The sequence below is a fragment of the Semicossyphus pulcher genome, unplaced genomic scaffold (assembly GCF_022749685.1).
Source record: "Semicossyphus pulcher isolate SPU_LCO1_2020_fin unplaced genomic scaffold, fSemPul1.0.p SCAF_17, whole genome shotgun sequence".
Taxonomy (NCBI): domain Eukaryota; kingdom Metazoa; phylum Chordata; class Actinopteri; order Labriformes; family Labridae; genus Semicossyphus; species Semicossyphus pulcher.
The window spans coordinates 10,326,997-10,342,913 of NW_027211681.1; the positions used below are offsets into that span (position 1 = coordinate 10,326,997).

The window sequence follows — 15,917 nt, forward strand, 5'->3', positions numbered from 1 at the left end:
AATAATTATTATATTTTTATCATCACGATTGTAGTTTGGTCAGTGCAATTAAACAAAACAAAAAAGCTTAAGGTCTGTCAACACTTATTTTGACTACCAATACTTTGATTAACATTGTTTTTTTTCTGCTTCTGATTGGCACTACCACTATACCAACAACTGTAATTGCTTGTGGCGGTAAAAATAATTTAACACGTTCACTTTCTCTATACAATGCTAAATTGAAGTTCAAACTGACCAGGTACATTTACTCTAATACTGTGCTTGAGTACCATTTTGATATACTTATAGTTGATTATCTCGACCCCTAGGTTTGAGGGATACATATTTAACTGTTAACTCCGCTACATAATTATCTGTCACCTAAATACTATTTTTTTACAGTTAAAGTTCCCACATAAAATATGATCAATATGTAGAAATCAATATTTGCAGCTAGTTATTTTTTTTTCTTAAATGTGAATGTAATTCTGTATTAAAATACCGCATAACAAAATTATAAATTCACAATGACAGGGCTCCTGAGTTACTTGAGATACTTCACATTTCCCCTCATAAAATTCATGTTCTATCAGTCAAGCATGGTTTTGAATGTAGTATTATGTAGTACTATATTATTAAATGTAATACTTGTATTTGCGTATTTTCTTTCATTGGTACGTTCCTACGTGTACTTGAGTAAAACCTCCGTTTAATCTTCAGCAATCAGGATTGGCAATACTCAAACCCAAACAGGGACCATGTCCTAGTGTAACCTTTTATTTTGAAGTCTCTAACTTGATTTCCGGCTTTAAACGTCTCAGGCGGACTACACGCACACTTGGTACAGTTTGTATTATCTCATGTATTTCCGCCACTTGGAGTGCTGTTAGATGTTGTAACCTTAAATTGTTTCACTTTGGTTTCTCTTCTTAACACAACATTAGCATGGCTTCAGCTCGCTGCGACGTTACTGTAGCTCTACAGCTACTTAGCTAGCTCCGCTGCGGCTAATGAGAGCAGCCGGCGGCTCCAGCTCGGCCGCGGGATGCCTCGGAGAAAGAAAAACGGCCAGAGCCCGGCCAGAGTTCCCGGCGGGCCGCTAGAGGGGGGAAGCCTCGGCCACAACACGGGCAACCGACTACCTCAGGGATTTGACGGTTCGATGGCAAACAACTCTCTATCCAGCTCCTCACCCCCCGGTCCCGTCAAGGAGAAAATCGTCAAAAGTATGCAGGAGATGTTCTCACACCTGGACCCTGAAGTTATTTACATCGTGATGTCCGAGTGTGATTTTAAAGGTAACACTGGCACTGATCAAGGGCGCATAGTAGTCATACCTGCTGTGTGACTTTGAGGGAAGGTATTTAGTATAGCTTTGCTAACCAATTGGCTTGTTAGCAGTGTAATTCTGTCAGGGTGTCTTTAAAGTGGTGGTCCCACGTGTATTATTCAAAGTATCAACTGTCATGTAAACCTGCACCTTGCATTCCTTGCTTCACCACCTGTTGTGCCAGTTTAGATGACCTACAAAGATACAGTGCATCTGAACTCTTATATGTTAAGAAAATTCAGCATCTGTCATCCCGATGCGGTATAAAAAGAGGATTGACAATCAAGGCCTCACCAAAGTCATCAATGTGCGTGTCTTGATTAAGCTATCTACATTACTGAGTGATGAAGAGTCAAAGGCATCTCCAGAGGCTTGGAGGGCACAGCTGAAAGATAATTGCTGAATGCGTCATTGCTAATTCACAGTTAGGTGACTTTTAGTCCTGCCTAAACATGTATAGTACAAGGAGTTAACCACTTTACACAGAATAAATGCAAACTGGCTTCAAGCACCTACACTGCACCATTCTCTGCTCTTATTTCTACTCTTTATAGGGCCAAGGTACAGTAAAGCTATTCTGCAACTGTGTTATTCCCATTAAATAACATTAAAGTTAGCTAAGGCATCCAATTATACGTTACAAGGACTGTAAAGTATTAGTAGGACAGCTGGGTCATCAGCTGCAGTGATTACTTTTGTTTCGAAAACCCTTATTGTATAACAAGAATGACTATCTTGTGCACTTTTTTTGACCACCTTTATTTTTTTCTAATTTACTTTCGTATCCACTATGTTAAAGTGGCAATGAAGATTAGGAACATTGAATGATGCTTTGTTGATGTTTCACATAGTTAAAGTGTCTAATTCGCTCTTTTTTTGGTTCTTTGTTTTGTTTTAGTTGAAAATGCAATGGACTCTCTCTTGGAGCTGTCTGTGGCTGCTGAAGTTGCTGCTCCAATACCTTCTCCTGTCTCTGGCTTTGAGCGCACTGCTGCAGCCCTGCTCAGCCCAAGACACTTTCCTGAGCATGGACCAGACCCAGACTCCTCCAGACCATCACAGCTGGCCTCTTCTCCTCCCCTCCTGACAGAAGAGCTGGACCTGCTAGTCGATCAGGAGCTAGAGACACTAACAACACAACAAGAAAGTACTGCAGAGCACCAAAGCAGCCAGTATCTATCCTCTTTTCCTCCACCACCATTCCCTCAGACGGACCTCCCAGAGCTGCTTCAATCCAGCCTGCAGCCTGGATCGAGAGGCCCCTCTGTCCAGCAGCAAGGCCCTGTCGGTGGTCAGGTGGAGCAGACTTCTGGAACTTCCTCTCCGCTCGGCCAGCTCAGCACTTGGGAGGAAGACAAGTCTGCTGAGGAGCAGAAGTCGACGGTGGATTTCACACATCTGATGACAGAGACGTCTGCTGACAAGCCAGCACCTCCTTTGGACCTGGCAGCTTCAGGACGTCCCTCGGCTTTCCAGGTGTATAAAAAGCAAGACTCATCAAACGCTCTCCCAGACACGGCTGGTGTCAGGTCCTCTAATACAGTAGTCGGCGGAGCAAGATCTAAGGTGAACATGTTTAATCAGGAGCTGCTGGGCCACATACCATCACCCTGGAACCCGGAGGCACCAGTGTTTTCTCCCCGTTTCCATGGAAATCAGGAGCCGACCTTTATTACCCCTGTGGCTCAAGCGCCCTCCAGCTGGTCGAGCCTACCCAGGAATGCCTCTCCCTGGCTCGGTCAGGCCCTTGTCAGCCAAGCTCCTCTCAAACCTTCTGCGACTATTCCAAAGTCCTGGTCCCTGCCTGCTGCTCCCCATCCTCATGCCCAGCACAGCAGGCTGGATCTGGAGGGGAGGGTCCTTGTGCTGCTACGCGGTGCTCCAGGGTCCGGCAAGTCAACCCTGGCAAGGTAAGGATGATGGGAAACTCTTGATAGCAATGTTAAGATAAAAATGTTCAGGCTTTATATATTGGCTTTTTAGGATAGGGATTCAAGGAATGATTTTTTAGATTTTGCTTTTAATGTACAAGGCATAACATGGTTAGGTGCCACTCATCTCTGGCAGAAGCCTAATGTCTAAAGTAGAGATAGACCGATATGGTTTTTTCAGGGCCGATACCGATTATTAGTAGTCAAGGAGGCCGATAACCGATATTTGAAGCCGATATTCATTTGCAGTAAAAGTGAAAATATTGGTGTCAAAATTTTGAATAATACAAACTCCAATACTTAACTTTGTTTAAATGCCTTTAAGCATATGCATCAGAGCCAAAATAACCCAGTTTTTTTTAAATTGATCTCTTATCAGCCATTGGATTAAAAAAAAAAAAAAAAAAGGTTGATGCCGATAAGCGTCAAAATGCCGAATATCGGCGCCGATAATCGGCCTGGCTGATAATCGGTCCATCCCTAGTCTAAAGAGCTGGTACTACTGGCCTTGCTAAGGCTGAAAACTAAAGGGGATAATGCTGTGGCCGAAGGTGACTTCACCCTGAAGCTCAAAACCCCTGCACACAACAAGAGTACAAGTAGTATCTAACAAGATAAGAGAGTCACTCTTGACCAAGAGTCACAGACTTTTACAACAGCATCACAACACGTGTTACATCATTTAAGAGAGGTCTCGATCTGTGTGTGTGTGTGTGTGTGTGTGTGTCTGTGTGTGCGTGTCTGTGCGTGTCTTGTGTGTGTCTGTGTGTCTGCAGAGCCTTGGTTGAACATAACCCAGGTGGAGTTAAACTGGGCACTGACGACTTTTTCACTCGCCATGGAAGATATCAGTTTGACCCCACTGCTCTGGGGGACGCCCATGAGTGGAACCATCAGCGAGGTAAACAACACACACACACACACACACACACACACACACACACACACACAGTGTTGATAAGAGGTGATGCAGCAGTAGCAAAACTCCTTTGTGACGTTGAATACGTTTTTATCTATGTGATTGATTGTCATTGTTCCTTTTAAGTGCTGTTTTCTCAAAACGTCAAATTGTTTCTCTCTTGTGCAAACGTTTGACCACAGCCAAGGAGGCGTTTCAAAGGGGGGCTAACCCCATCATCATTGACAACACCAACATGCAGGGCTGGGAGATGAAACCCTATGTGGCTCAGGTCAGCCAGCACAACAGATCTCACATCGCTTATTTATTCTGGACAAGAGAGTAATAAGCACCTCTTGAGTAACATATAATCCATGACACTGTAAATGGTTAAGGCTTGAGCCTCTGTTGTTCCCCTGTCTGTCTTAGGCGCTGAAGCATGGATACAAGGTGCTGTTTCGAGAGCCCGACACTTGGTGGAAGAACAAGCCCAGAGAACTGGAGAGGTGAGAGAGATGTGCCTTTAATGTAGCATGTCAACTGTGCTCAAATATATCACATTTTATACAATCTGTTTCTGTGTTTTGCATCTGTTCTTTTTGTGCGTCCATATGCATATGCAGACGTAGCACACATAACGTGCCAGTGGAAACAATCCGTCGCATGCTTAATGGATACGAGCGCTTCGTCACAGTCCAATCCATCATGGGTTCACAGATGCCGGACTTTAAACAGCAGCTCGTTCTGGAGAACAGAAGCTCACAGTAAGTGCAGCTGAAGCTTTTGTGCAATTTCAGAGCGCTTCTCGCAGGTGCTTACTGTTGCTGGGTTACGAAAGTTGCCAGCATTGCTGCTTCCCTCAGTGGTGATCATTGAGTCTGTTTTAAATCGCTCTGTATGCTTAATATTTGCTTTTATTCAAGGAAATTTCAAAAAGAAAACATAAAAACGATGGAAAGGAAAGTGTGTCCTGGCATTAGCAGCAGCTCTAGACAAGCTTGTACCTCTGAAAAAACTAAAGGATTAGTTCCTCCTCCGCCATTATTGTTGACGAAGTTGATATGAGAAGTCCAATCCCTTCTTGATTTTGATTGGTCAGTGAGAGAGAAGACATTGATGAGCGCAGCAGTGTTTCAAAAGTTTAACTATTTTCAACTGAGAGCGCTGAGCGACAAAAAACCGCTGACACCGAGGGTGCTGAAAACGCTGAACTGCATTGGTTTTCAGATAGAAAATAGGTGCTGCCAGTGCAAAAAACAGGGTTGGTGGACACAGGCCCTTTACCTACAGATGGGTGACAAATAAAGGCTTTAAGTAGCATTAAGTGTTTAAGGAAGGTTTTGGGCCAACGCGTGCTGCCAGAAGAGCTTCCACTCACTCCACACTTCTCTTCTAAAGATAATCCCTCATTTTATGATTTGAAGACGGTCACAAAGAGCGGTATCTAACACGTCGGTTCAAACTCTCCCATAGGTGTTTAACCGGGTGGTGATCTGGTGACTTCTAAGGCCATAGCATATGATTTGGATCCATGGTTCTCAACTGGTGGGTCGGGACCAAGAAGTGGTTCATGTAGCTGTTTTCAGTGGGTCGCGGATGTGTGCTTGGAAAAAAAAAGTTGTGGCAAAAAGTCGCTTTTATTTTGAAGGACATGGCTTTCCTATAATGTAGGTGTAGTAGTAGTGTAATTTTTTCACACACCACGTATTCACTGATTGGGTAACCCCAACAGTACAGTCGCATTTGGATTCTTGAAACCTGATGAGCCCTACAGAAGTTGCATTTATGTTGCACTTTTTAAGTTCATTTCTGTTGAAAAAAGGCTGCTAATTGGATGAATTGTAGAGCGAATATTTTCCTCGCACTGCTACCTTTTGGTCATTTTGCTCGACTATTATACTGTTGTGTTTTGTGAAGCTGACATACTGTGATGTTTTGTTCCGTCTCAGGTCCAAACTGCACAATTTTTTATTAAATAAACAAGTGGTGGGTCCTTAAGTGAGACCAGTTGAGAACCACTGATTTAGATAATTCTCACATTCATCAAACCAATCTGGAACCCCTTATGCCCTTTTGACGATGTCACTGTTATGCTAAATTGATAGTTGAATTGTAGTATTAGGTTATCACTTAGTGCAACTTTGTATTGATTTTCAGATATCCTCTTGCTATAAAGGGACGAGGACTCTATTGCGTTTTGATAAAAAAAAAAAACTATGGATGGAGAAGCATGTTATTTATTATTTATCTTATTTTATTATTAATTTATTTATACTTATTCTAAATCTACAGCGCACAGTTCTGTTGCATTCTTGCTTGTGATTCCACCGGATCTGCTACAGAGCATTTTAGAAGCGGCTCTTCTTCCTGTGGAGACAACCGATTATATAGTACAGCACTACATCAGCATTTAACAGAGTAGTCTATGGTAAAAGCACAATACTCAAAACCAAATAAACAAGATTAGAGCGAGAGAACTACATAGCAGAGGCAAGATCTCTGTGGGCTTTGTAACTGCATGGACCATGCAGAGACGTGTCACAGATGCATCATAGAGACATGCCAGGTGGAAGCTCATCATAATAGTGCATGTGAATATTTTTTAGTCACAAAATTCAGTCAGTAGATGTTGTGCCGATGCATTTTCTTTCACTTAAAGACGATGACATGAACCATCCAAAACATTAGGCTATATCAGACAAAATGTTGTGATTGTGCACCCATCATCAGTGATTTTAATCGTACCTGTCGCGTCTCTTTCGTCTCTAGGCTGGTGTCTTCTGAACCACCGTGTCCTGACCTTGTGGGGCAGCCTGGGCTAAATGAGGGATGTAAAAAATCCCACCCGCAGCTCTTCTCTTCTCTCCCCGATGTTTCATCGATCGATCGTTCTAGCGAGGTTGGGATACTGGAAGACGGCACGGACAAATCTGCAGAGTCCCTTGATTTCCAGCCTACTGAAGGACTCACAGAAACCCCTGAAATATCAGACAGGGAGGATGAGATAGATTTGGGGGAATTAGATTCTGAGTTGGATGCCCAGTTAGAGCTGAGTCATCCAGGAGATCAGAGAATCCCTGACTGTATTGTAGAGTCAGTAATGAATGAGGATCAACGTGGGGATGAAGGGCCTGTGGCTTTCTCTGAGTCTATTAGACAAAGAGTGAGGAGAGAGAGAACCAGCAGGAGGACTGGTTTTAACAGGATGGAGCCTGCAGATCTGGTGAAAGATACGAACCAATCAGACAGTGAGGCAAGGGAAAAAGAAAAGACAGCAATGGGGGTTGAGGCAGAGAGGGAGGAAGCAGATAAGGGAATGATGTTAGATTTTGTAGGAGATTGGCCTTCTGAGGGATCCCTCAAGCAGCGACAGGTGAGGAGAAGAGAGAGGAAAAAAGAAGGGACAGAAGATGACGATGTGTCTGAAGAAGCTAACGAAAAAACAAAAGGAAAGTCGGGAACGAATGTGGCAGAGTTTCAGAGGCTTCTTGATCTGATTCAGACGGGTGTCACTGCCATTCAGACCAGCTCTTCACGCTCGTCCTCTCTTTCCCCGAGCTCTGGAGAGGAATCTGCGAGAGAAGAGGAGGCAGGTGGCAGGTTTGTGGAGTCCCATAGCAGTGAGGAGATAGAAGAGAACGTGAACAGGGTTAACAGCAGAGGAGAATTGCCGGACTGCGTGTTAGACTGGAAGGCAGCGGACTCCTGTAAGGTCAGGGAATCGAGGTTAGATAATTGGGAGCGACTTAAAACTGTAAATGAACAGAGTACGACCCCAGCAGGGAATGATAATAGGATAGAAATCAGCAGAGAGACAGAAATTGTGGATTCCCTCTCAGCTCTTAATGCTGATTCACTGCTTCTCTCCAGAACTGCGGAGGCGAATGTTTGCAGTGATCTAGAGGGAAGCCATGATATTGAGGGTGAGGTTAGAACAGAGCCTGGTGCTGGTCATACTGATGTGGACACTAATAACGGCTCAGAGCCCAGACCTGAGTCTGATGGCAGTCACATTGGTGAGGTGTGTCCGAGTCCTGTGTGTGAGGGGTCTCTGGAAGCAGAAATCAGTGCTTTCAGTGGAGGCAGTCAGGAGAGGAAGCAGCGTCAGGGTCGTAGATCTGGTAAACAGTGTAAACTAGCTCTCACGTTTACTCAGAACTGCCCTGCACCTTCACCAAATACTTTAGAGGGGCTCAATGCCACAGACAGAAGTATAAACAGTGGTCAGAATAGCAATAATGCAGGAACTAATTGTAACACCAGCCTGAGCCTTCAATCAAACCTTGACATTTTCACTGAGTCTAGATCTGAGGCACACCTGCAGCCTGCTTCCTCACTTCCCCTGGTAGACACCGGCCGCCCCACCCAGACAGAACCTCAAGACTTTGCCCTTCTTTGGCGTCTCAACCGTCACGACAGCCCGGATGATGCCGGCAACACTTTGTGCAGCCACCCTAGTGACATCGCGGTCCTGTCTGGAGAGTCTTCTCGCTTTGTGCCTGAGATGTCCTCTGCCGTCTCCGCAGCGGTTGCAGTTCACCCGTCCGGCCACAGAGAGGTGCCCTACCGCGTGGTGCACGAGAAAGGCACACAGGTGGAAGAGAGAGAGTTTGGGGCAACACAAGATCGCCTGGAGAGCCTGCGCATTCTCAGCCGCCACTTTAAACTGGTTAGTTTTGACACATTAGAAGATCTGTATGACAAATGCCATCAGGACCTAGAATGGACCACCAACTTGCTGCTGGACTCTGGAGAGAGGTTCTTTAAAGACGAGGATGGTGAGAAAGAGATGGAGGAGGATGTAAAACACCAGAACACATCCAGTCAGTGTGGAGCTTTAGGTGAAGCTGTAGGAACTAGGTTATGTGCTAATTTGTTGGAAGAGCATCACCCTGAGGATTTGCTCACTGCGGTTGAAGAGGGGAATCAGCAGGTAATGTTTGACACAGTTAAAATGTCAGACGTGAGCTCCAATAATAACAACGTGCTTAGTTTTGGGGGCGCATCTGCTCCAGTTCGAAACAGAGATCCTCCTCATACAACTTCACAGTTAGAAAAATCTCCTGAAACAGAACTTCGTCTACCTCAAGCAGTAAATGAAGGAGAGAGATGTGTTGACACCAAACAACAGGTGACATCACAAGTGGACCTGGAAGTCAGCGCTTGGGGCGTAGGCTTTGATGATGCCGTAATAATAGAAGAATCAAGAGTTGTGATGGAGGAGGAGATTGCCAGCATGGACGAGGTCCAGCGGATTCTGCAGGCAGAGCTAGAGGAGATGGAGATGGAGAGGGAGGAGAGACAGAAGGAGAAGAGTCAGAGGAGTCTACAAGAGGGGAGAAGGAGGCAACACATGGACATTCAGAGCGTGGAGTTGAAACTACCCACCGAGGTGGCTCTGCAGCTGACTGAGCTGTTTGGTCCTGTCGGAGTAGATCCAGGTAACGCCCACTGAAATGTGGTTTAATTCACTGTGAGCTGTCAATCACTGTTTGAAACACGCTCGTGCATTTAGTTTTCATTGCTGAGCCAATATATGAAAGACTTTTTATACCATCCTGGTACTCAGATCTGACATGAGGCTGTCCTCTCTGGTCCTCAGGTTCATGCCCCTCTGATGACTACGCCGTGCAGATGGACCTGAACCTGGCTAAACTTCTCCACCAGAAGTGGAAGGAAACCATTCAGGTGAGCTCTTTAATCGCACTGTAATCAACATGTTTGTGACTAGGGCTGACCCACATGCTTCGAAGCTTCAGTCGTTGCCATGGTAATCTACTGCAGAAATCCAGACTCAATTTTTTGTTCCTTTTTACCACAGACATTAGGAGACGAGCAGAACACAGTTGTGTGTGTTTTTCATGCTCTACCTGGCTCAATGAGGTTGTGATCTGTCCGTATTTCCGCGCACAGTTCCTATAAAGTATAAAGTATGTCTCATCATGCTGTGAATGACACGAGCAGGAGCTGTAACCTGCGATCGGGTCATCGTAGTTTATATAGCGCAGCGCGGGGAGAACACAGACGTGTACAACATGAATCTGTCTGTCTGTCACTGTTAACAGAGACTCCAGTCTGCTGTGTAGCTCACACAGAACTTTACACTGAATATTGGGATTATATTCACCATGGGGACACAAACAAGACTCTGAGTAATTGAAAATGTTGCTCCCTAACTCATCATCTTTTTGAATAATAAGCAACAGTTTGCTGACAGCTTCTTGTCTCTGTCTCCCCCATGTGGCCAAAGTCAAAAGTTAATGCAGGTTATGTATTTGGCTGTAATACAGGATTTTTCTATACTACTACAAACCTACCCTGATACTCTGATCTGATTCTTTTAATGTGACTTTTTATTTCTGTTTTACAGGAAAAGCAGAGACAAGCAGCTCTGTCCTTCCACTTGCTTCAGGAGAGTAAGTTCACACACACTGAGACACAAACTTCCCTGAATTCTAACCAGCAATTGTGGCTGCAGCTGTGTTTACCTGCATTTTTTTCCCACTCAAACAATACATTTCACAATATAAACCCTCCTTTTTAGACACAGACATAACATCGTTAAGTTTCATCATCGCTGAATGTTGACCTTTGAATGCGTAGGCTCGGTTCACTGGGGAGACTCGCAGGTGGCCAAACCAGGACCACGAGACTCGACACAGCCTGCCCGTTTCCTGATCAGTGCGGATGGTTACGCGACACCGGACGTCCAACCAGAGAACCAGGGTCAGATCCCATTCATGGACCACTGGAGTGTGTCCCGCCCACACGTCTCTCTCAGAGATATCATAAAAGAGGAGGAGGCGATGCAGGAGAACGTGGTAAAGGTCTGTCGCACAATCTTGATTATGATCATCCTGGAGTGTTCTCCTCTTGTTCCCCACATACTAACCCCTGTCCAACCCTCTTTCCTTCAGACCAGACAGAGTCGCGCAGACCTCGACAAGCGGGATGGAGCCACCCTGATGAAAGAGAGCCAACTGTACGCCCTCTTCCCCAACATAGACAGGCATTTCCTACAAGATATCTTCAGAGACCACAAGTGAGAAAACATCTTTGTTGATAGTGGAAGTTTCTGCGTCTTTTCTTTACCAAGCAGACTCATTTATGTGTTGGAGCACTGTTGTACTCTCCTTAGTAACTTGTAAACATGTGTGTGTAGTTACTGCCTGACCCAAACTGAGCTGTTTCTTCGCTCTCTGCTGGACGAGGAGCCCGTCAAGACAGTGGTCGCTCCAGAGGCCCCTCGGTCCGACCACCACAGAGCAGCCAGCAAGGAGAGGGAGAAGGTATTCAAACACACACACACACACATGCAGGCAGAGTGTTACACGGCTTTAGTATCACCGCAAGTTGTGCATATGCAAGAGTAAGTTTCACTCTATACTAGTCAACTTAAATGAGCCGTCTGTATCACTTTGTCCCCTGCTCATTTGTCAGAAGCAGAAGCCCCTGGAGTCCGCTGTTCCCGACTATCAGGACACAGAGGATCCAGAGTATCAGGACTTCAGAGCCGAGGCCAGCCTACAGAGAAGCAGACAGCTCGAGAGCTTCGCTAAGGCTGCCGAGGCCTTCAAACAAGGACGCAAGGAAGTGGCTTCATTTTACGCACAGCAGGTGAGGAGTAAAGTGCTTTACTGTCACACATGCACCACACTCCTGAACATTTCCTGACATTTTCAAGGTGGGCCGCATGTGTGAACGCAAACGGCTGAATTTTTTACCCCGCCTGTTTCCTGCCAGCCTCCTGGTAAATATCAGAAGGAAGCTGGGGTCGGCCAATGTGTGAACGCAGCAGGTAATACTCAAGAACATTCACAGTGTGAGCAAGAAGGAGGGGGGGGCTGTACGTTTTACAAAGTTGCCAAAAAAACACTTGCTTCTTGAATTTTTTCACCAGCGATCTCGTTTTCATAGCAGCGGGTGAGCCGCGCGCGAAGGACGCTCGTCCTTAAAGACGCTTGCGTATCTTTTAAAACAGAATAATCAGGTCCGTATTGAACAGAAGATGTTGCATCTCAATCACTGCATTTAGACAAGGGACCAGCAAACTTCTGTGTGTCTGTGTCTGTGTCTTAGCCGGCAAATATACAGATGGTCCTGAAATGTTCAGGAAAATGTCAGGAGTGCATGTGTGAAACAGGCTTAACTGTGATTCAGCTCTCCACTTATTTTGCTGTGTGTTTTGTACGTGCAGCTCTTCTTTTACAAATAATAATTCTGCACACAGGAAATAAATATTCACCTCTTTTGCAGGGACACAGCCACGGCAAGCGGATGCGTGAGGCCAATCACCGTGCAGCAGTTCAGATTTTTGAGAGGGTCAACTCATCCCTGCTGCCGAGGAACATCCTGGACCTCCACGGGCTGCATGTTGACGAGGCCCTGGAGCATCTGGCCCAGGTCTTAGAGGACAAAAGCTCAGGTACTATATACACTGGGTATGAGTACTGAAGAAGGATGAAAGATAAAAGTTTGTTATGTTAAAGTAACAATCTCAAACTTTTTTATTTGAATGAATGTCTGTTAAGTCACTATCTATCCCGGAATGAAGTAACACAATGGTGATTGAGCCTGTGGCCCATTGATTAAAGGCTTTGCATTTGCAGTATATTGTATTATTACAGACTGGGTGTCTGTGGCGACATCTGTGAAGAAAATCACAAGTGGTGCCCAGATAGTGATGCATTTTCCATCACCCAGCAGTCTGTCAGAGAGGGTAGGCGGAGCTAAGCGGCTGCACTTCCAGTTTCTGTAAGTGTTGAGAGTAAACGGTAATCTACTATGGCTGAACAAACAAAGAAAAGATCGATGACTTCAGATACAACTTAAAAAATAAGTCGAAATCCAAAGAAAAGAAACAAATTCGATGCTCAGATGAAGGAAAACAGTTTACAGTCAAAAGCGAGGAAAATCAAGCGTTGGAACCAAAACAGAGAGAGCCAGCTGTAGACGTCTGGTTAAATTGGGACGTGTGCTCCTGTAATTACCAATTATCGCCATTAGGTGGCGCTCAAGAGCACACAAGGTTGTAAAAGATGCAGGTTGTATGAAGCAGAGAAATCCCTTTTTTTTATTATTTAAAGATTAAAGGAAAGTCCTGTGTGAACGATAAGTTCTTAAATTATGGCTGTTATTGTTTAAAATGACTGTTTGTTGAATTTCAGCTGCGTGTTACTTAACTTAAACCTGCTGTGAGGAATTCTTAACTGGTTATGATGCCTCTATGTTAATAAGTCGTTAGAAGATTGACTCTTTATAATAAGTGTCACAGCGTGCTCCAGTTTAAAGGAAGCAGGGCCAGATTGTTCTTTAGATGCATTTTCAAAGAGATAAGATGTACCGCGTGTTCACAGGGGCCATTAAAACTGACACATAATGAAACTTCCTCAGAGTTGGTTTAACTTGATGTTTAACTTTAAGGGTTAAAGGTCCTGCTGAGTGAACTGTACATTAAACACTTTGGGTAGCAGGTGGATGGTTCTGTGTCTGAGCTTTTAGGGTATCAGGTGGTTCAACATTGCAACATAACAATCATGTGAGGGATCAGATCATGTAAGGATTCTGCCTGCAGACGTTTTGTGTTTCTCAGTGTGCTGTTCCTGTTAACCGTTTTTCTGTGTGTTTGTTCTTCTTTGGCCTCTTTCTGTGAAGAGTGTGAGCAGGGTCTGTGTCAACCTCAGCTCTCTATCATCACAGGAAGAGGAAACCACAGCCAGGGGGGCGTGGCCCGCATCCGTCCCGCCGTTATAGACTACCTCACTAACAGTCACTACAGGTACACGCACACACACACACACACACACACACCAACATACACACACGCCACAAAACACTGCATGATATGTTCACGTTCACCTACCTTTTCTCCTATCTCTGTCTCTGTCAGGTTCACTGAGCCCAACACAGGTCACGTGTTAGTCTCTTTGAAGTGAGAAGAACTGGGTTTATTGGATTCAAGCTGCTATGGAGGAAAACACACACACACACAGAAATCTCTCTCTGTTTCTCTCTCTCTCTTCCACTTCACCACATATATAATCGTTACATGCACACTACAGTATACTCATCCCACATCTATGTCAGTTGTGTTCTTCTCATCCCATCTTTCTCCCTCTTCCAAATCAATAGAAGAAGAAATTTGATTTGATCTTAATTTTCCTGAAATTGAGGTTAATTTGATCTTAATTCAGATCTTAATAAGAAGTTTTTGTTTAGAGTTAAGTTAACTACAATGGCGTCACACAAATAAGGTATTTTTACAGATCTGTAAAGTGAGAATTTATGTACATTTTAGATTTAAGAACATTTTATAATGTGGTTTATTTCGATTTACATTTATCTTTGTGCCTTTTAAAACATGTTGAATATGCTGTTATATAATATTAACACAACATCTTGAGTGACGTTGGATTTGATCAAACTTTAACTGAATCATGATTGCATGCTGCCTCCCTGACGGTTGTTCTATTTAACCCTTTTAATTGACACTAAGTCGACATGTTATCTAATCAGGGATTGTTGTGTTATAAGGTACCACAAAACCAAACGCTTAGAAGGAACCTTTTCTCTCGCTTGTAGTGTATAGAAGCGTCTTACACTCAAAGAGGGGAGACTTAATCGCTTCAGATGAAGCAGAGAAAGAGTTTGAACAACCTCCACTCTGACTTCGTCTTAGCACCTGCCTCAGCCACAAACTCCAACTTTGTATTTACTTCAGCTTAACGCCCGGCATTGCTGCTCATATATTGATACTCAAACTCAGGTAAAGATTTCGAAGCCTTTCTTGTTCTTAAAGGCCTGTCGGTCGTCTGAAACCTGTTCCTGGTAGCTTTTTTTAACGCATTGTGCCAAATGTTGTAGCGGTTTTATTGTTGCTACAAGAGTTTTTTAGGCTTCAGTTTTTCTATCTTAGTAATATTTTTTCACTAAAGTAGAACAATGATGTTTGAAAATTGTATTGATTGTACATAATGTTGTGAACAGATGAGTTATAAGGAGAAAATTGTATTTTTTTATTCATTTGTTCAGAAAGTTTTACAGAAAATATTGTATTGTGGAATAAAATCCAAGAGTTCTGTGCCGGTCTACATGAACGCCTCTCTCTTGCGTTTTTTATTCACTCATTACAGGTTTATTCATATGTTTGGATTCTGGATGAAAAAGTATTTACTACTTTTAAACTGATCCGTGACTAAAATACGCCTGTGTTTTTTGATATTAATATAATCAAAGGTTGTTTGAAAGACACCACTAATTTAGTCAGGATCGTCTCCGGACTTCCCACGTGTTTAAGAACTGAAAGAAGCTCTCATTCCATGCTGCAAGAACTGAGATCTTTTTATTTCATGGATTCTTCGTCCTCGGCTAACGTAGCAACTGTTAGTTTTAGAGGAAATGAGGAGTGGGCTCCAGAGGTCTGTTAAAACGGGCTTATTTTTAAACCCACATGCCAAGATTAATTTTACATTTTCAAACCATCCAAACAAAACTAAATCAAATGACTCGAGGAAGCCTTTCAGAATTCACCCGTCCTTCGTCAACGACAAACATTTGTTAACATCCACAGTAGCTCTCCCAAACACCTGTACACCAACTTTAATTTGTAAAACTCCCATTTAACAATACAGAATACATATATATATATATATATATATATATATTTAAGGTTAATAAACAGCACAGAATAAGCATTCAGAACAATATCTAAGTTATCAGTTTTTATATTGATATTTGACTGGAGCTCTCATAGTTTTTTTTCTGTAATTTACCACAC

At 43.7% G+C, this 15,917-nt stretch overlaps 1 protein-coding gene across 1 annotated transcript; it reads left to right on the plus strand.

Annotated features, from left to right (window-relative positions):
* Nucleotides 1-877: 877 nt before the first annotated feature.
* n4bp2 (NEDD4 binding protein 2) lies at nucleotides 878-15,221 on the plus strand. The gene is given in 17 exon segments (XM_069666652.1): nucleotides 878-1,023; nucleotides 1,026-1,280; nucleotides 2,211-3,222; nucleotides 4,020-4,144; nucleotides 4,345-4,433; nucleotides 4,571-4,647; nucleotides 4,765-4,905; nucleotides 6,911-9,582; nucleotides 9,744-9,829; nucleotides 10,512-10,557; nucleotides 10,745-10,968; nucleotides 11,059-11,183; nucleotides 11,304-11,430; nucleotides 11,582-11,758; nucleotides 12,398-12,566; nucleotides 13,796-13,919; nucleotides 14,031-15,221. Coding segments are annotated over 17 exon segments (5,526 nt in total). The 5' UTR covers nucleotides 878-992; the 3' UTR covers nucleotides 14,077-15,221.
* Nucleotides 15,222-15,917: the final 696 nt, after the last annotated feature.